Source organism: Centrocercus urophasianus, unplaced genomic scaffold, assembly GCF_019232065.1.
Source record: "Centrocercus urophasianus isolate 14NV4802_14NV808 unplaced genomic scaffold, USGS_Curo_1.0 seq_21, whole genome shotgun sequence".
Classification (NCBI taxonomy): domain Eukaryota; kingdom Metazoa; phylum Chordata; class Aves; order Galliformes; family Phasianidae; genus Centrocercus; species Centrocercus urophasianus.
In genome coordinates, this window is record NW_024884767.1 from 7,050,264 (window position 1) to 7,072,060 (window position 21,797).

The window sequence follows — 21,797 nt, forward strand, 5'->3', positions numbered from 1 at the left end:
GTCAGGACTGCATTTAACTCATACTGAATAGTCCAAAAATATATGGAGCACTGATCTACCTCTGCACACGTATATCAGTTCCTCTAAGAAACATGCTGTGCACTTCTAATGAGGACAGTGTTACACGCTAAACTCCAAGTTTAGCAGTCAAAAAACCTGCAACTACATTTCTCCAAAACCATGTGTGGCAGAACCACAACAGTAGTATTTTTTTCAATTGCTCATAAGATTTTGACTCAGGATTATTAAATCCAAGCAGTTTTTGTAAGTACAAAAATAACTACCTTGCAATGCTTGAAACAAGTTTCAGACTTAGCCAGTGCCAAAGGTTTCTTTATGGAAACAATAGTTCACTTCAGAGAGTACATTTTCTTTTACAACCATTTGCTATTTTAATAAAAGCTCAGATTTGTGAGGTCAGTTGATAAAGTTATCACCTTTCACTCACTTAGAGCAACTCTGAAAAAAAACCAGTATACTTTAACATTAATGCTGCAACATGCATTGTGGCAGTTAAAGAACCACATCACAAAGGGCATTGAGTAATTGGAGTGGGAAAACTCCAATTCCACACATATATTTTCAAGTCATCTCTCTTCATAGCAACTAGTTCATAAAAACTCAGTCTATGAAGACTCTTCATATCTATTAGTGCCTAAGAAGTTGGTTGATATTGCACCGCATAATTTTATTTTCTCAGTGGAAATGCTCCCCTCCCTGCCTCCTTTGTGTGTGCAAGGCAAATTATCTCATTTTGAAGCAACTCACATTTCTTTGAGTCCATTTACATATTTGCAGCCTTAACTGATTACTTAGTATTTTCAAATGCCACTATCAGTTACTATTTCAGGGTCTGCATATCATCTAGTTTTAACTGTATGGACTATGCAAAAACAACTTCTGTTAGTCTTTGCAATAATTCATTAAGCAAGCCAAAAACATTAGGCAAAACTACCAGTGGCCTTGCCTTACTTTGAAAGCAGTTTCCCATTGGCATTAATTCTGTCCTCGGACAGTGAAGCTTAATACAGCTACTGCTTTTTTTGCTTTACTGCCTGAAGAATAACTCCTGGTTCTTGGCAATAAAGACTCACAAGTGAGAAGTCAAAGACTGTTCTGCTGGCATCGCAGAATGACAGATTCACAGAATTGTAGGGGTTGGAAGGGACCCCCAGAGATCATCGAGTCCAACTCCCAAATGGCATGCCATACATTTACAGCAGTCTACCAGAATGTTCCGTTTACTTTCACTTTTCCCTTTTTGATTTCAGCATCTTCTGGATTCAGTAACTCATATTACGCAAGCATTATTTTCTTTATTCCTCTATTATTTATTTCTTGTCAAAATAATCAATTTCTGTATCATCCCAATGGATGGTAGAGTAATTCTGGTAAAAAAAATCCACCAGGAAAATTGCAAAACTGTTTGCTTTGTCAGAAAACTAAAACAATACCCTGTATTCATTGTTTCTCCCCACAGAGGCATAGCAAAGGCCTGTGGACCCTTAGCTCATTCAATAATATGTCTTAAAATATTCTAAATGTTATATCCAGAAAAAATAATTTTAAGTACATATTTTATTGTAATTAACAGAAAAGAAATATAGCTAGATTATTTAGACCTCTAGTTTAAGTAATAGAGGTCCAGTATCCAAATCCAATTTTTCAGCTACTTTTGTAAAGGTGCTCTTTCCCCAGTGATTATACTCACTGGACACAAATAAGTGATTCAATTCAGGGTATCTTGATTTATCACTTTATATATGTTTGATGTGGTAACTTTATTTATGAGGAGCATCCCACTTTTATGTATATTTTAAGTAGGTTTCTCTGAAAGTAATGTCTCCTATTTATTTCTATAGAAAATACTACAAAGAGCACAATAACGCTATATGACAGAGCAAACTGCCAGCTGCAAAACACTATTTTTCAAGAAAGTCACCACCACCACATATGCATTTTGAACTCCAACGAGAAAGAGCCTGCATGCCATCCTTGTAAAATTGTGCACCACATGATCTGAACCACTGTTTCACAGCTAGTATGATGGCAACTGTTGCCCAAACAATCCGTCACTGGACTGCAGTCCATCAGTCCTTTAGCATGAACAGATAGAAGCCAGAAGGTGCCAAATCTAGACTATATAGAGGGTGTAGAAGAGTCCAGCCAAGATTGCCAGTGTGCTCCATCGTGTTCAAACTGGAGTTGGGCCCTGGTATTATCATGTTGCAAATGAAAGGCTCTCTTCTCTGGCCTGATTCTGGAAATTCTACTCTTTAGCTTAGTCAAGCTCATGATACAGCGGTCAGAGTTGATGGTTTGTCCAGGTAGCAGTAAATCCAGAAGGATCACCCCATTCCTATGCCAAAAGAAAACGCACATCGTTTTACTCTCTGCAGGCTGAATCCTGAACTTTTTTCTTTGATGGGGAATTCACGTCACCACTCCATGGACAGCTGTTTTGACTCTGGCTTGTAGTGGTGACATCACGTTCTCCAGTAACAGTTCAATCCAGGAAATTGTCACCTTCAGCCTTGTACTTGTTCAATAGGTCCTGACAAACTTCATATGGTGTTCTTTCTCCTGTGCGGACATACGTGGAACTCGCCTAGTATAAACTATGATTTCCACTGCTGCCACAATCATTTCCAATGCACTGAAGCTGATATTCAGATCCATACAAAATTCCCTGGTCATAATCCACCAATTTGTGCAGATTAGCTAACAGTGACATTGTTCACATTGTGGTGTGACAGCTGTGAATGGCCCTCCAGATTGTACCCTGTCTTTCACATTGCTGAACTGCACCACTCACCACTTCACAGTGCTCACGTACATTGTTTGGTCTCCACCAATGTTCAGCAAATGTCAATGAATGTCTTTGGGTGTCATTTTATCCACGTGGAGGAATCCAGGGGCACACCTATGCTTCATCCACATTTCCATGTCAGATACCATTCTGTTAGACTGCCCCTCTGCTGCCATCTCTCGCATGGCAAAAAAATGTAACCAAATATTGGTGGGAAGGTTCAACCTTTACTGGCATACCATCAGCATACAGCTCTGATGTTGTAGACCAACATAATTAAAGCAGCATTGCTTATATTTGCATATACAGTTTCAGTGGCTTCAACAAATACAATAATCCATTTACATGATTTATCAACACTAAATGATGCATCCATGTATGCCCTAAAATGCCCTAAAATCTCAACAGTACTCCATACCGTACGAAGGAAAATGTTACTCCTGACCTCAGGAAAAGAAAGTGAAAATGCCTTTCCAGTTCAAAAAATAATCAAGATAAAGATCATGGAGTTTTGTTATCAGCATGGCAAGTCACTCAAAAGCTATTAAGTACTGAACTTTTTATGTTTTTACGCATAATATTAAGCATTGCAACATTTTACTGTTGATGAGTACATAACTCTGGAAGCCTTTGATCTTACAGAACAAAAGAATCCTAAACTGTCATTACTAGTATCTAGGTATAGCTTACTAGACTTACTTTTCTTGTATTATATAACAGATCACAGTATCAAAAATTTTAGCTTATCTATCACCAGTTAAGCTGTTGCATAGGAGAAGGAATAAAAACTATAATCATTTTAACATTATATAATTAACCTTATTGAAATTAATTTACAAGATATGGATGATTGCAGGTTTCAACTTTATCTAAATTGAAATTTTAATCATATCAATACTGAAATTATGTTAATAAAGTCTGCGTAAATGGCACATTTTCTAACTCATAGCAATATATATTTCACTGCAGCTCAAGAAGTTGGCCAGTAAGTAGACGAAAACCCATACTGTCACTTGATCCTTCATTCTAATTTAAGCAGCCAGTGAAATTCAGTACTGTATAACAGTAGGATAAGAATATGATTCTGATAAAAAAATTCTTCAGTCTTTGTAAAATATGACAGTCACTTCAATGGGCAAGTGAATGCAGTGCAGCTCTTAATAAGATGCATTACATAATTGGAAATAACGTTGTATCCCTGAGAAATGTTAGACCACCCTAAAACAAAATAATTAAATTGTTACATACTATTATGTGATTTCATAGTTTGACATGTAAGGAAAATTATTTTGCTAAAGAAAGACTGCAACTGATATAGACTAATTCAATATTGATGCAAAATTTTGTCAAATGGGTGATTATTCCACTAACTTTTCAATGATCTGATCTGATGTAAAAGCTATTAGGAGGAAAGATGTGATAAAGTTTTATGTTTCAAACAACAACTAGTAGAAATATAAGGAACAATTATTTTCTTTGTCCTATTTCCATAACAACATTAATGATAGTATTAACATGGGAAGGACATAAATATACTGCCATAATACCTACAGTGACAAACATATAGCACAAACAAAACCTCTAAGAAGCTTTTCACTGTAGAAACATAATTTTGAGGGTGATCTTTCAGAATATTAATCCTCACCTTTAAAAATCTGCATAAAACACTTGTGGTATCAACGCTCTGTTAAGTTCAATTTCACTTAGACTCCTTTACATTCATGATATCAGTTTATCAAATTGTAGTCTGCTTTGAAACTATGAATACTCAAATTGACAAAAAAGAAATCTCATTAAAAAAGCAATAAACCTTTCTTTTTCTTTACTTTCTCGAGAACTGTCCAACTGGTAACTGGTATCTGAAAATATTTGAGTAGTTAAAAATGAATTTGTGTTTCTCAGTGATATTCTTGTAAAGATCAGCAGCATAAGTACTTACTTGAACTTTTCAGTAAAATTCTCACCAAGAGACAATCATTATACAGCAAGGTTTCCAAGAGCAAGTTCAAATTACAGTATGGCTGGGATAAGAGCAGTTTCAGTTGACCTTGGGCTGCCATTTCTCTGGCTGATGGACTCCTTTCAAAATGCAAGATAAAAACAGCATAATGTAGTTAATTTATCTATGAAATTAATATCCTTAAAGTGCAGATGTAATGCTAACTCCCTTAAATGTCAATTCCTCCCAGATTAGTCTGAAAATGCTTTCATGATTGCTTACTTTAAGGCAGCTCAGGGAAGGAATTACATTTAATCTCAACTAGCTAAAAGCAAATTAACATTTGGTAGTCTGCCAAAGTTATAACTGATATAAAGGAACTTCACTTATCTCTTTCACGGAAACATGTACAGCCTTGTTCCACTAGGCAAAAAGGATTTTTTTGTGCTTCAATAAATCTAAGGCTATTATTCTTTAATTTACTATCATGTTAATTGTTTATTGCTCTAAAGTATCCTAAATTAAGGATATGAATCTGTTAATTAAAAAACAGAGAGAATGCTCAAAGGTCTGCAAGATTCTGCTTTGCACTGACCAATTCATACGCATCATAAAGAATACACCTGAAATATTAGATTGGCTGGTTTACTTCTTTGCCAGCACAGGGATGTGAGAAAGAATGCATTAGCATTTAAGGAATCCCTTAGATTATTGTACTTTCTATTCTATTCTTCAGACATTTTTAAAAAGAATTTTTCAAAATCGAGTTGTGAGTAAATTTTTTCCAGGAAAGCCTTTGCCCCTTATTAGCTGACACACAAAAGACTTTCACATTTATATAAAAGATTTGTAAGGTTTAAAAAATTTCATTCTGATTGATGTTTAGCTATCCTATTTATTCATTTTGGCTGTAAGTTTATACAACAATAGTTGCTAACTTCAAAAGTTTATCCACTGCATATGTAAGCACTTATGCACATAAATTTTACACACACCAGTGTAAAAACTACATATGTCTCAGCGCATAAACTATGCATGCATAAAAATTATCTGCCAGAACACACACAGTACCTTCAATACTAGCCTTCTTTCTTAGGAGCTACGTTTTCCTATTAGAAAAGATTAATATTCATCTGGACATGTATTCTACGTATCATTTCTATGCAACTATTTGGATAAAACTAAAATGGGTTATGTGGCTATTTTATATTTCACATTTCTGTGACCATCTGAGCAGGACAAGCGTGCCATCACACAACTTAGTTTGAAAAAAGTATAGATGACCCCACAAAAACTCCACTGTTCATTCAAGGTTGTTGTATAGACAGCATACTTAATGCAATTCAACAAGACCTGGAAAAGAAAATGTTAGTTAACATACTTAAGTGGTTTAGTTTGTCACATCTATGCTTCCATTGACAGAAATATGTCTTGTTGGTAATCTAAATGCAATATTTCAGGAAAGAAAATCTTCCATATACAGTGTAAACTCATAGATCTTGCAAGGCAACCTTGAGGCAATCTTAGAAAACCATAGTTCCATAAAGGCACTTTGCAGCAGGACCTCTATATCACACTATTACACTAAAACTAGTTATAGTTTTATACAGTTAATATACGTATATATAAATATATTGTTTATATAGTTAATAATGTAATAATCATTTAATTAAAAGACAATTTTACGTAGATTGGCCTTTGGGATTTTAACAGTAAACCTGATCCACATGAGTAGATAAGCAACATACATGGCATTAAAACTCATGTACATATTTTTTTAAATTTTCATCTGGTATATTAGATATAATCTTTGATCCTACTGGTTTTTGACAATGATATTTTTGCACATAAGCATGTATTGGATTCTAATAATATTTATCAAAATTATGTACATTATGCATTTAAATCTTGATAGAACTTGCAGCCAAAATAACTTTTTCAAATTTAAAACATATATTGTAATCAAACTCAAGATTAGTCATATGTACATATACCCTACTGCTTTTTAAGAACAACATAGTTGTTTGTAACCACAATTTAAATACAAACTATTCACCAATTTTAGTGCTCTGCCTGGAACTAAACATTTCAGAAAATCAGTTAAATTATATGGGCCAGTTTAATTTCATTTATCTTCTTCCTTGAATGCAATGGTATGAAATACAGTAAGGTCAGTTATTGCCTTCAAAACATAAGAAAAGGAACAGCTTTGGTCAACTAAATTAATGATGGATAATATTTTAAATGAATTCAGAAATAAATGCCATTTTTAGAATATTTGAGTTGAAATAAAACTTGTCTGTCATTGACCAGATGGGAAGTTATCATGTTGTAATATATACCCATTCTTGGCTCTACAAGCCTTTTGCAAATTGAAATGTACAATGGTGTGACTCACTTGGAGGAAAAATAAAATATAGCAGACATTCCCTACAGTCATGAAGCTAGCACCAATAAATGCACTGAGAAGTTTTGTAACGCGCATATGGAGAGGCATATGTTCTCCCATCTTCGTAGCTCATTACTAGTGAAAATAAGACTAGCCTCAAAAAAAGTGACAAAAGGTGAAGTACATATAAATATCACATAGAAATGTTCAGTTTTGTACAGTAGAAAAAAAAACCAGAACTCTCATTTGCAAATGATATGATTATAAATCCCAAATGAAGCAAAGAAGGAATCACAATTACCACTAAAGGAACTGTAATATAATCGGTAATCCTTCAGTTTGATAATCAACTATATCATCTTAGTATACAAGACAGAAAAAAGAATACCTTAAGTGATAAGATCAACATTTCATTAGGCAAACAAAGATTAACTCTACTTCACATTAAAAAAATGTCAGTCAAGTAGATCTAGCAAAATAGACTGTATATGAGAACTAATGCATAAAAATGATTAAGTAGTGAATTTGTAAACAAAATTATTTTAAAAACTTGTAGTACTTTGTCCTGAAATAACAAGCCTAGATAGAGCAAATAATTTTGTGCCATGTTAGAATCCTTGGAATTTGGATAAAAAAAAATTAGGCGCCCACAGCTGGGAGGTACACAATAGCCTCTGTTTTCAATTTTGTTCTACGCAGTGAATACTTTTATTCAGAAAGTAGAAAGAAGGAATATAAAACAATCTACGAAGAATCAGCTTCCACTACCTGCAATATGTAACCATAATGGATCTTGTTGATATTCTAAACGTAATATTTCAAGAAAAAGTCTTCCATATGCAGTGTGTAAAACCAGTAACAAATCACAGCACCTCAGGACACACTGCCCAAAATTACTTAGCATACAGATTATTTCATTGCTTTTTTTTCTAAGCAGCTGAAAGGCGTGTTGTTAATAGGTGATGTTAAATATTTTACCATCACAGTTCACCAAGACTGTTCGCATACATGGACTGCCTTCACATAGGCATGCTAACTGTAAATTCTCAGATAAGTACTTTCTTTTGGACTCCTCATTTTCACATATAAACTTGACAGAGAAGACACCTTGGGGATCAGAAAGATGTATGCCTTCTCACTTTTCATCCTGAGAAAATACACAAACCCTGGATAAGTCCAGAATCCTTTTTTGCTATTTATTAATGATAAATCTGTCCTGAACAGCTCCTGTAAAATTGTAATTCCATCTCAAAAAAGAGAAATCTCAAAGAGTGAAATGGTACCTGCATTATGTTTAGATACCTTAGTGCAGCAGACGATAATGTCTTGTAATGTCATATTCCAAAATTTGCAATACAAACTAAAATTTAAATTCTGAACACTGGCTTTGGATTAGAGGATGAAAAAAAAAGAAAGCGAGTCTTTAATTCTCAGAAATAGAGTACATATCTCTTTAAGTGATGTATCTTGAAGTGATATATCTTTAAGTGATTCATGCCAATCTCTCCCCTACATCCTCCCTTCTCCTTACTCTCTACCTATGCAAGAATTACAAAATCACTGGCTAATTTCACTGAAATTTGATTAAAAGGCAGAAATTCCACAAATACATTATCTTTCAAGACCTAGAAAAACTTAAACTACTACTTTCAGCGCAGAAAAGTACACAGTTTTAATTCAGCTTATCTCTGTTAATAGCAAAGTCTGTCTGGTCTTTTGGTCAGTCAGTCATACATCTTAGACTCAGTCACACCATCTATTGCATCTTGTTCACTGAGTATCAGAGGCACGAGCAAAAAAAAAAAACAGCAGTATCACTGACATGAAACTAAGGGAGAGGGTTATGGAATGTAAACAGAATATGCTACATAGTATGGGGTAAATACTGTAATGGGGATGATACAAGATAAAAAGTAATAAATCCACAGCATATAGGTCTTCAGTAAGTCACCTTTCACTTGATAACATATTCCTCTATAACATAAAAATACTTTCTCAGAAAACAGAAACACAACTCACAAAAGCAGCTTTTCATGAAAATGGAAAGTGAAAATCTCTCAGGAAATAACTTTTGAAGAGGAGGAGGAGGTGAAGGGTTTTGAAGAGGATCTAAACTGGTGTGGGAGTGCTTTAAATTCAAAATTAGAAAGGGAATGACAGCACAGCTGGTAGCATATGTCTCATATGTAACTTGTCATTACTCACAGTGACACAGAAGAAGAAAGTAAGCATTTTTCTCCAATCATGCAGTAATCACCCCCAAAATATCAACTACTATCAAAAAGTATATATTTCAATGTGATATTTTATATATCAGACCTTTTTTTAACTAGCAATCACAAGTGAAATACATTCTTTATCTCTCCTTTAATTCTAATTCTTTGAGAACTGCACCTGTGCTGAACTACTATACTGCTATATACTTTTTATGCAAGAAAACCTTAAACATAATTCAAATATCAAACACAATGAGCACATGGGCAAAAAGATTATACTGTGCACTGCTTTCAATGAGAAAATTCTTATATTCTTTATTTCAAAGACTAGAGAAATCTGTAAAGAATTTCAAAAAATGCTTATGCGTTGTTTCATCAGAATATCAACTAAACATGCACTCACATACAATTTTTTTGAAAGTATTTGATTAACATTGACTATCTGGTAGTTCTTTTACAAACAACTTTCGATACTTACTTTGGTAAGGAAGGACTGGATGATGGTATGCAAAATAACCAACGTAATGGATGATAAAAGCCTTTAGAAAAAACATGAGGAAGATGTTCTCCAGAATTGTTCACAAAAGTCCTGAAAAAAACCCACAAATATTTCTGAATTACATGGAAAACTGGAAATAGCTTTGGAAGAATAGTTCCTTTCTATTGCACTTTTCTCTGTTCAAAATATGTGTATCAGATTATCAATACTTTTCTCATAAATGAAAGTAAAATATCTTTTGAAATGAAATGGTTATCTTCTGTATAGCATGCAAGTTGACATAGACTTAAAAAAAAAAAAATCAAGATTTTCATCTCCTCCATCTTCTTCAGTGGCTGAAAAGATATAGAATAGTGGTTGAAAAATCTGCAGTTTTCAAATTTAACGACTGCTGAAAAAGTACTTAAGCTAGTTTTATGTCACTTCTGCTCCATTACTGCTCTTACATAAAGAGTATGAGAGGACTAAGTCAGATGTGGAACAGACCCAGGGGTGCTGCTGGTTGATGCTCGGCTGAACATGAGCCAGCAGTGTGCCCAGGTGGCCAAGAAGGGCAATGGCATTCTGACTTATACCAAAAATATTGTTGCTAGGAGGAGCACAGAAGCAATTGTACCTTTGTATTCAGCCATGGTGAGGACATATCTCAAGTACTGTGTTTAGTATTGGGCCCTTCACTATAAGAAAGACATTGAAGCCCTGGAGCCTGTCCAGAGATGGGCAACAAAGCTGGTGCGGGGTTTGGAGCACAGGTCTTATGGGGAGTGGCAGAAGGAGCTGGGAATGTTCAGTCTGGAGAAGAGGAGGCTCATGGGAGACCTTATTGCTCTCTATAACTACCTGAAGGGAGCTTGTAGTGAGCTGGGGGTCGGCCTCTTCTCTCGTGTAACTGGTGACAGGTCTAAAGGGAATGGCTTCAAGCTGCACCAGGTAAGATTCAGGCTGGACGTTAGGAAATACTGCTTTTCTGAAAGAGTGGTCAGGCAGTGGAATGGGCTGCCCAGGGAGGTGATGGAGTCACCAACCCTGGAGGTGTTCAAGGGATATTTAGACATTGTTTTGAAGGACGTGGTTTAGTGAGTACTGTTGGTGAACAGTTGGACTGGATGATCTTGTAGGTCTTTTCTAACCTTGGTGATTCTATAATTGTATGATTTAGGTATAAAATAATACAAGAATAAAGAGTAACAATAGTACAAATAGTATTGGTAGAACTCTGCAGCAACTGTTAGGATTAAATGATAAATGATATAAATGGATGCTCCTTGGCATCTTCTTTTTTCATTCTCATTTATGCCAAGTACAATTTCAGCAGAAGAGGTGTAATTCCTTACATCATCTATCTTCCATTAGCCATAATCAATTGCCACTTATTTTGCATCTTGCTTTTCAACTTGCTTGAATGAGAATATTTCATCCCAATAACTTTCCTTTTCTAGCAATTACATCTTTAGGTATGATAGCTGAGACTTTTCAAATGATGTAAAAAAGGTAACTATCTTCAAAAATGCCAGTGCTACAAAACTTATTAGCTTTCCTTTCTGAAGTGATTCTGCTTCATTCCCAATTTTCATTAAGAATTCTTTCTGCTACAACAACAGTAGAAAACACTTCAAAATACCTAAAAAAGAGATAAGAAGATTTTCTCAGGATAGGAGTATCTTTATATATGACATAAAAAAAGCCACTGCCATAACACAGGAGCAATGAGAGTAGACCTAAACACTCAAAACTGGAGGTAGACCAGAAATAAATTGGAATACAACCTTCAGGATTACATCTAAAATGTAAGATCCTCATTTTCTTATAGGGCGCTATATCATAGCAGCTTTGACAGCATATGATTTTCATAATTTTACTGTTTAAAATTGCTTTTTATCTCTTCACAGTTTCATGTAAGTAGTTAAGAAGTACAGTTACAATGCCTGTGAAGGCTTGCCTATGTGACTCCAGTTGAAAGAAGAGTGAAAATTGCACTATTCAGTAAGAAAAACGTGTGTACATCTGTCTGAACTCCTTCACTGGCTTCTGAACTCACACAAAATATAGGGTAATTTATTTGGATACTACTTTTTCTGATTAATTAAAGCAAGTACGACTTTTAAATGATCTCAGATAAGCAATATCAGAGCACAAAGGTTAGCATATAGTAAATTTTTGTTCTTTGTGAATTCATGAATAATAGAAGACAAAATAAATCAGAGATCATAATGGAGTACTTAGACTAAAAATAATGAAAGATAGTAATTTCAACAATCTGAGAATATTCCAGAAAAAAGTAACCTTGTGTTATCCTCCACAATATTTCTCAAAACATAGCAAAAGACACAGCTACAAGATGTTCCTACAGGAAAGAATGACAGATACTTGTCTTCCCATACTGCATGAAATGTTTTAGAAGCTTTTGGTCTAGTGCAGTTTGTGAAGTACGGTTTCTTAGCTGAGACATGAGGACAAGCCTCAGGGCAGATTCTGAGGCATACAGCAAAACCTCTATGAACTTTGAAACTGATGTGGAGAAAATGTAATAGCTTTAAATGCTTTTTAAAATTTAGAGTATCTTCAAATACTATAAAAAAAATGAAGCGTCTAGTGAGAATAAAACAATCCTTGGTGCCAGCAATACTCAGTGTCCACTGCTGGCTATGCAGTTCTTGCCAGGAAAGCAGAATCAGCTCTGTGCCAGACAGCTTAATTCAACTACTATTCTGGCAGAAGTATAATAATAGGTAGTAGGAAATTTGTTTTGACTACAAGATATGTTAAAGAAGCTGTCTATATAGTCTCAAAGCAGTGGATAGCACCTGTGAAAGTATTTAATACCATGCCAAGATTCCAAGTTACAGTAGTTTTGTTGTTCTGTAGAGTATGACAAGGTGATAAATGATCTTTTAAACCTCGGTGTGGGCGTAAAATAATGAAATGCCAACAAGGTGCATCACATTGCTTACAGACTTTGAAGAATTTAGTTCTTTATAAGGAAAAAACAAGACTAAGAAACAACAATCATGAACTGTAACTCACATATTAAAATTATAAATAATATTTTATATTAGTTTTTATATTTATATTTTATATATTTTTATATATACTATATTTATATATTTATATTTTATATTAGTTTATTATTTATTTATATCAGTTTTTATACTGAATGACAGATACTTTTACTCAGAAGATTGCAATTTTACCAATAGAACCACTTCTTCTTTCATAATTTGCATCACTGACCTGATTTCTAGTTGAAAAATTAAGATACAATAATTTGTAACAAAAAAACATAAAAAGCAGAATCCACCTTGCTTTATCAGATCTTCACAAACAGAAAAAATGTAGCGTCCTAAGATAAATGAATATTAAAAAAGTACAAGAAAGATAAATCTGCTTCAACTTGAGTAACTCAATCTGCTGCAGAAGGAAGCTTGCTTTCTAATAGATTGTTTAATTCTAGTGGAAAAAAATAGGGAAGAAGAACTGTGTTGAATTCTCCTGCAAAACAGAGAAATAGTGTTGAAAGTTTTGATCCAAAAAGACCAGATACTTTATCTGAATAATTAATAATGACTTTGTGTGCATGGTGAAGGACTAAATCCTCTCTTTTTTTTTCCAGAAATTTGGATCAGTAGCAAGAAAATAGTTACACCTGGTAGGTTTTAGAACCATATTCTGGATGTCACTATTGCTCAACAGCTTCCTGAGCAACACGGACAGATGTGGGTATACAGAATACACACTTAGAACATTTGCAGATGATGCTAAACTGGAGTAAAATGATAAGGTAGTTTAAGAAATAAAGTTCTGAATAGACGATTACAGGGCCAACAGAAAACTCACAGAGTTCACAGAGGTAATATGCATCTTTTTCCTCCAGCAACAGAATACTAATAACTGATACTAGGCATTAACTGAGTAACTTCACTTATGAACCTGGGGTTTATGGCTTTTAGAGTGTTGAGTATGATACAACAGTGTAATCTCATTAAAAATAACATAAACTGTACACTAAGCTGCCTTAGGAGGAGCATAGCAAGCAAAGTGAAGTACAAAAGTTGCTCTGAAAGTAGTGCTTCCTATTTATTTCCATGAAAGCTACAACAAATACAAAGAGCAAAATGACACTATTTGATAGAGGGAATTATCAGCTACAAAACATCATTTTTTAACATGCGCATCACCATTAGCTGATTTGCATGGATGAGCTGATTGAGACACTCTTCATTGTGTGGTGTGATGGCTCTGAATGGCTATCTGGACTGTGGCTTGTCTTTCATGAAATGCACCACCGTCTCTCTCTGCTCACATACACTGTTTGGTCTACATCAACTTTTAGCAAGTGCTGATATATGTTAGTGGGTGCCATTTTTTCCGTATGGAGGAATTAAATGACAACCTTTGCTCCATGCACACTTCCATATCAGACTCCATTCTGTCAAACTGCCCCTTTGCTGTCATCTGTTGCATGGCAACAAAACATAACCAAATATTGCTGGGAAGGTTCAACCTCTACTGTCATAACACCAACATATGCCTCTGATATTGTGGATGAACATAATAAAGCACAAATGAGACATTACTTTCAGAGCTGCCCTCATAATTGTCTTCTACTTGGTGCCATTTCAATTAAAGAGCTGAAAGATCTGACGTCATCATGAGATCTTTGTCAAATATTTTCCAACAGTCTTGGAAATCCAGAAAGGTCCCCTGGAAGATGGCAAACGATGTCTTCACTTTCAAGAAATGCAAGAAATTAGATTCTGGTAATTACCAGAACCGCTTCAATCTCACTTTAGTTCTGATAAAATTTTGGAGATTATTCTGGGAGTTACTGAAAAACACTTGAAAGACAATGTAGTTATTGATAACAGCAACACAGGTTCACGAGGGGAAAGTTTTGCTTAACAAGCTTACTTTCCTTTAATGACAATGTTACCTACCTAGCTGACAAGACAAGTGAGAAAACGTGATCTCTTCAGATCAGTAGAGCTTTCAATGCCATCTCTTACTGAATCCCTCTGGACTCAGACCCTCAGACCCTCCGCTCGCCTGGTTGGCAGCAGTGGGCCTGCTGCACCCCAGGGTACAGTTGGCTGTTTGGGCTCCAGGGCACACTGCAGCCTTACGTACAACTTGCTGTCATCCAAAATACACAGTTCCCTTTCTGCGAAGCTGCTCTACAGTCTGTACAGTCCCCTCATCTGTAAATATAGCCAGAGTTGATCTGCTCCAGGTGCACAATTCAGCCATTGTTCTTGTTAAAACTTCATGTGGTTGGTGTTGGTGATTGCCCAGCCTGTATCTTTCTGCAAGGCCTCTCTACACTGGAGGGAGACAACAGCTCCTCCCAGTTCAGATCGTGACCTTGAGATCTTCCTGGAAGTGTTCACTGGAAGGTAGGATGTGGCTTTGATAAACCTGATTTAGAAGGAGGCATCTGTGCCCATAGCAGGGGAGCTGAAAAGAGATGGTTTTAAAGGTCTCCTTCAAGCCATATCTTTTGTGATTTTTTGATTATAATTTAGAAAGGTCACAAAAAGGGCAGAGAGAAAAATTACACGCAAAAAGTGTGAGTGCTAAAATCTGATGGCCCAAGATTCATAGGTGAATTTAAGATCAAGTCTAAGCATGCTTACCATATAGAGAAGACATTCTATGCAAGGGCATAGAATATGTCCTTAGCATATGAGGGTTCGACATACGACAGGTTCTCCAGTCTTTGGCCATCTTAGTGGCCCTCTTCTGGACTCCTTCCAAGAGCTCCATGTTTTTCTTGTACTTGGGGCCCCAGTCCAGGATGCAGTATTGCAAATAGGGCCTCACAAAAGCTGAGTAGAGGGGGAAAATCCCCTCCTCTCTGCTGGCCATTCCTTTTTCAATGCAGCCCATAACACATTTGGCCTTCCGGACTGCAAACACGCACTGCTGGCTCATGTCCAGCTTCTCATGCACCAGGATCTCCAGCCTGCAGGGCTGCTCTCAAGGAGATCTTCCCCAGATCAATTTGTATAAAAACCTGGGATTGCCCCAGCTCAAGTGCAGCACCCTGCACTTGGCCTTATTGAACCTCATCAGGTTCTCATGGGCCTACTTCTCCAGCCTGTCCAAATCCCTCTGGATGGCTTCCCTTTTTTCCACTGTATCGACTGCACCATTAAGCTTGGTGGCGTCTGCAAACTTGCTGAGGGTGCACTTGATGACATCGTCTGTGTCACTGATGAAGATGTTGAAGAGCACTGGTCCCAAGACTGACCTCTAAGGGCCTCCACCATGACCTGTGAACCATTAATCACAACCCTTTGGCTGTGACAAGCCAACCAGTGCTTAACCCTCCAAACAGTCCATCCTTCAAATCCACCACTCTCCAATTTACAGAGAAGGATGTGGTGAGGGACCACGTCAAAGGCTTTGCAGAAGTCCAGGAAGATGATATCCATTGCCCTTCCCCCATCCACTGAAGCCATCACTCCATCATAGAAGGCCATCAGAATGGTCAGGCACGATCTGCCCTTGGTGAAGCTGTGCTGGCTGTCTCGGATCACCTCTTTTCCTAGTATGTGCCTTAATATAGCTTCTAGGAGGATATGCCCCACAGTCTTCTCAGAGGTGAGGCTCACCAGCCTGTAGTTCCCCAGGTCTTCCTTTCTTCCTTTATTAAAAATGGGAGTAACATTTCCCTTTTTTCCAGTCACCCAGAACTTCACAGACAGCCATGATTTTTCAAATATGATGGAAAGTTTGGCAACTACATCAGCCATCTCTCTCAGAACCTTATGATGGATATCATCAGGCTCCATGAACCTACTTATATACATTCAACTGCATGAGGAGGTCTTGGACATCTTTCACTGTCACAGTGGGACAGAATCCACTCCCCACACCCTGACCTAGATGTTCGGGGTCCTGGCACAGATGGGAAGCCTGACCACCTATGAAGACTGAGGCAAAGTACTCAACGACTACCTCAGCTTTTTCTATATTTGAAGAAGCCAGCTCCCCATTACCTTTTGTCAGAGGGGAAACACTCTCCTTGGCCAGTCTACCTATGTACCTGTAGAACCTCTTCTTGTTATCCTTCACATCCCTTGTCAAGTTCAGCTCCATCTGTGCACTGGCTTTACTAATGCTCACTCTACAGACATGGACAACAGCCACAAAAGTGCAAAGTACTTAATACGTAGCATAACTATAGTGCCTTATTCTCTTTATTGGCACTTCCACTGAAACCCAATGAATTGTGATGTGAGAACAGATTTTTTATCATTATTACAGATATACATTAACAAAGGAAACTAGAATAGCTATGAGGGACAGATCACACAAATTACTTATTTTAGGCCATAAACCTAAGTACTTTCACAAAAGAAAGATGGTGGAATGATAAAACTAAGTGAAAGCAGTTACAACTAACACAATGTCTACTGCTGTCTCCATTACTTTTGCCACAGTAAGATTAGTCTGTTCATTGGTTACATTCTCTAATGCAGTCTTTACATGAGCCTGAGTTATTTCAGATACAGACCATTTTTGCATGTTCCACATTGCTCACATATGACAGTTAAAGAAGCTTAAATACACCCTTCTCCACTAGTAATATTAAGAATATTTTTATTTAAAATAATAGGATAAAAGCAAGTTGAGTGGAATTTGGCTTTTTTATTTTTTAAACATGTGATCTCTCTTTGTATTGCCTCTTGCACAAGAATTCACAGCTGAATATTTAGGAACAAAACAAATGGAAGACTCAGACATAATTTTAGTGCAAGCAAGCAATTTCTGTTTTTGTTTGCATTTGCAACTTCTGAAGACTTCACTTTAAAAAGATGGGAATTTCATACTCTTTTAATACTCTTTAAATACTATTTAAAATAAATATTTAAGATTTGCTGACACTCACTGGTCATATAATCAGATGACAATTGAAGTAAATTATGTTCCTTTAAATTCTAGCACTCACAAAGTTATTATAGAATGAAAGCAGAACACAGCTCACTGTGAAGCTGAACTAGTAATAAGACAAAATATTTCAACTGTATGAACAACTAATTCCTTCAAAATCTTTTCAAAGGCTTTAGCACCATAATAGTAAGTGCTTTTAATTTAATACGAATGTGTTTCTAACAAAACCTGTCTGAAAACAAAGTTGTAAATTTGGGTAAATAATAATCAATAAAATTTTACTGTTTGTGTTACAGAAGAAACAAAATCTCAAAATCAGCATTATCTTCAGCGTTGTCATCATCAGAAAAATGTGCAATTTAAGGATTTGGTCCAAAGGTGACATAATCCCTGGAGACATAACAGATCTTTAGACAATGTCATAAGGATGACTTCAAGACCAAATCAGAAAATAGTCAAAGGTTATAAAATTGTTTCAACAGTGTTCACTGCATTTGTATTTCAACACACTCATCTTGCCAGTATATCAATGTAAGCTTAAGAACAAATTTTGTCTGAAATGGAATGTTTAATTCATACTCACTCATACAAATTTTTCAGTGGTGAAGTTAAAATAGCTAGCACAGAGAGCATATTATTGCAGTGGCTATGTATTTTATAGATCTTGAGGTCTCTGTCTTCATGTGGATTCAGAAATTCCTGGACTGAGCTGCAAACTGACCACAGCATATTTTCAGTGGACATCAAAATTGCTGCAATATCTATTCTGTAGAAAGAAAAAGGGAAAATAGTATTACTTAGATGCATCAAAATAATGGTAGATTTGAGTTAAAGAGAATTCTCTTCTGATAACCAAAAATTCCTGAATTATAGGAGGGACTTGAAATTGCATCTTCCATCAGTGCCAGCTGTAGAAATTCAGAACTCATTGAACTGAAAATAAGCAGCTCTATTACAAAAAAAGATTTTACAATAACTAGCCAACAGAAGACTTGCAAAATATGGAAATGTCTTCTTAAAAGGACAGTGCTATTAGATGGGAATAACTTACTTTCTACATTACAAATAACAAAAAATATTTTAGATTTACAATAAAATAAAAAGAGCGTATACATACTCCTTGTATTTTCAAATCTAATGGGAAGAATAAAGTAATGATAAATGAACTTAATCTTGAATTTTACAAAACACTGTCTGTGTACACACAATACATTTACTATCTGGAAAATTTCTGACTCAGCAATTGGCTGCCTCTTTATATTAACTGGCAGAGTACTACAGGACTTGAACATATAAAAATCCATTGAATTAAAATATATGAATTATGTCTATCCCCTCCATTGTGTTTACTATCATCTAACTTGAATCACATCACTGTAAAACAGAAAACTAAGGTTTATGAACTTTAGCCATTAAAAAGTGCGCATTAAATATAAAATTATTACCTGATTTGTGGTGTTCGCTTATAACTAGGACAGGCTTGGGAATATCTAGAGGACAGCACATCCAAAGATTGCTCTAGCACATCTGTAAGAATCTCCTGGGCTAACTTGGGAGGTAGAATAGTCCATAGATCATGATGAAGAGCACAGCAGAAGTAATGCCACATCTGGATTGAGAATGAGCATCTTTCACCCTAGTAAAACCACACATTCAGTAATGGAAACACACCCTACAAAATGTCAATTCAGTTTCTGTTAGCTTTATTAATTCCATCTGAAAGGAAATAGTTGAAGTGTTACAGACATTCAGTGACCAAATAAAGGTCCTTGACAAGATGTGAAACATCTTTACTTCAGCTGCAAAACTAGAGTTCTCACACAGAACTACTACAGAACTACCACAACCTACTATATCCCTATTTGACCTTCTCTCAAAGCCTACAGATTGTCAAGTTCATAATATATCCAAGAAGTACTAATTTGAATCCATGTATAAATAATTCAACTAATATCTGTTCAGAAAATAGTACTGGGATGAAGTTGAAGCAGATAAGGGCCTTGAGCTTTCACCTCCTACGTTCCAATGGAGTTGAGAAATATTTTAAGAATTTAATGATATTTTTACATTACTAGATATAAAAAATAACATTTTAAGAGTTTGACAATGTTCTTCTCTAAACAAAACAATCTGGTTTCTTTATAAACATGCTATTTTGGCAGGATACTGGAAACTGTCATTATTCAGTATTTCACTGTCAGTATTTTAGAAACGTAATCTCTATTGAGGGGTGGTAAATTCTGACAAAGTACTGATGAACCTAACTTGTGACCACTGCCTTAGTCATTAAATTTATGATTGATGTAGGTATCTGAAGCATCTCATTTAGGAAAAACAACAAAAAACAAACAAACAAACAAAAAAAAAAAACAAAAAACCACCACATCCAATTTACCTGGTTTCACTAAGATAGAAAAGAAAAATTTACTACAAGTAACTACAGAAAGGAAAAGTCTTTGCCTAATTTTCGTCACACATAGAGCTAGTGACATCTTAGAACTGTTTTCAATTCTAACTAGTTCTATTCTATTCTAACTAGTCTCTCTGTTACTACAGTTAAGCATTAGGCATGTGTTTTTAAATATGTGAAACAGGATAGTCTTATAATGATCAAAAGTGAGTGAGGACCGAAAGAAGCCATCATACAGAATTTCCCTCTTTTTGTATTTTTCCTATATGAAAAAAGTTTAAATATTTTCACAGGTTATATTCAAAACCATTTAAGAAGGTACACGTTTAATTTGTAACTCAGCTCCTAACATAATTTAATCACTTTGCATATATGAAAAATTAATAACAAATTATCTAAATGTGGATTTCTTATATTATCATGATTACTCTCCAGATTAATTCCAGTACAACATCTCCAGAAAACAAAACAAAACAAAACAAAACAAAACAAAACAAAATGCCCTAAACCTATCTTACAGATATTTTACTAGCACTTCCCATAGTTTGTAAAAACTTTTCTGTTCTTATAGAATAAACCAGTCCGGTATAAAGTAACTAGTCCTAACAGAACTTAATTCATTTACATAACAACTTTAGCCTATAAAAATAATTCTAACAATTTACCCCTCCCCCCAGAAATGCATATCTAACAATCAGAAATAAAATTCTGAACTTTCTAACGCAGGGCATTCATTTTGATAAGTAACTGAATGTTGGCAAGTTTCAGTTTCTAACTATAAAGACAAATTATTTTCTTTGCTTTATTTAATTTAAAATGGTAAATTGAATAACACTGCTTTTCTAACATTGTACCACTACTGCAGAAGCAACAGTTAAGCTGATTTAATGGGATTGATTCACCTTTTCTGACTGTTTTTGTATTTGTTGCAATTTCTAGGCATTTCTACTGGTAAACATCTGTTATTTTTGCAAGCTTCATGTAATACAAACAGATGTGAGCTTTTATTTAGCTTATACATCAGGAAAAAAGCAGCTGGGCTTTATTACATAAGCCACTCAAATATTATCTTTGAACAGACAATTCTTTATTCTTTGTCTATTAGAAAACATAAGTTCCTAAAGCTACAGCAGATGTCTCCTACACTAAAAGCTCCATTCCAAAACATAATCTGGAGAGCTGGCGCAGTGGCACAGTGGGTGTCCAGTGCACTCTGTCAGAGAGATACTGAACCAAGAGTTTCATTCCCTGACAGTTTAGATTAAGTGCTGCACCAGAATTGTTCTCATAAAGTTTAGTTCAGATCTCACAGTACCACAAAATCTGTCAAAACTCACTGTTGCATCATAGTGATTAGGATCTCTGTATTCAAGCTCTAATTAAAATTCTAATTATAACAGTTCTTTTGGCTTTGCTTTTAATTCCAGTTACCACCATTAATTTAGGTGTGTCAGGACATATGGTCAGGTTCTGAAATAGGTTACAGAACGTATTTAGAACAGACATTATTCACTTTTTAGCAACAAAGAAAAAGAATGAATGCTTTGTATTATAGGCTGCAATAAACATTTGCTACCAATCTTGTTCTCTCTTGTTAACATTGTAAAAGTAAATAAATAACTGGAGATGGAAACTGCAGCTC

At 35.4% G+C, this 21,797-nt stretch overlaps 1 protein-coding gene across 3 annotated transcripts in view; it reads right to left on the reverse strand.

Annotated features, from left to right (window-relative positions):
* Nucleotides 1–21,797, reverse strand: part of KIAA0825 (KIAA0825 ortholog) — a 229,984-nt gene that overhangs the window by 125,170 nt on the left and 83,017 nt on the right. For all 3 annotated transcript variants that reach the window (XM_042823068.1, XM_042823066.1, XM_042823069.1), the window contains exons 10-13: nt 19,191–19,381; nt 18,329–18,511; nt 9,832–9,942; nt 4,749–4,888 (exon numbers count right to left, since the gene is read on the reverse strand). In XM_042823068.1, coding sequence (XP_042679002.1) covers nt 4,749–4,888; nt 9,832–9,942; nt 18,329–18,511; nt 19,191–19,381 — 625 coding nt within the window. The remainder of the gene's footprint in view (nt 1–4,748; nt 4,889–9,831; nt 9,943–18,328; nt 18,512–19,190; nt 19,382–21,797) is intronic.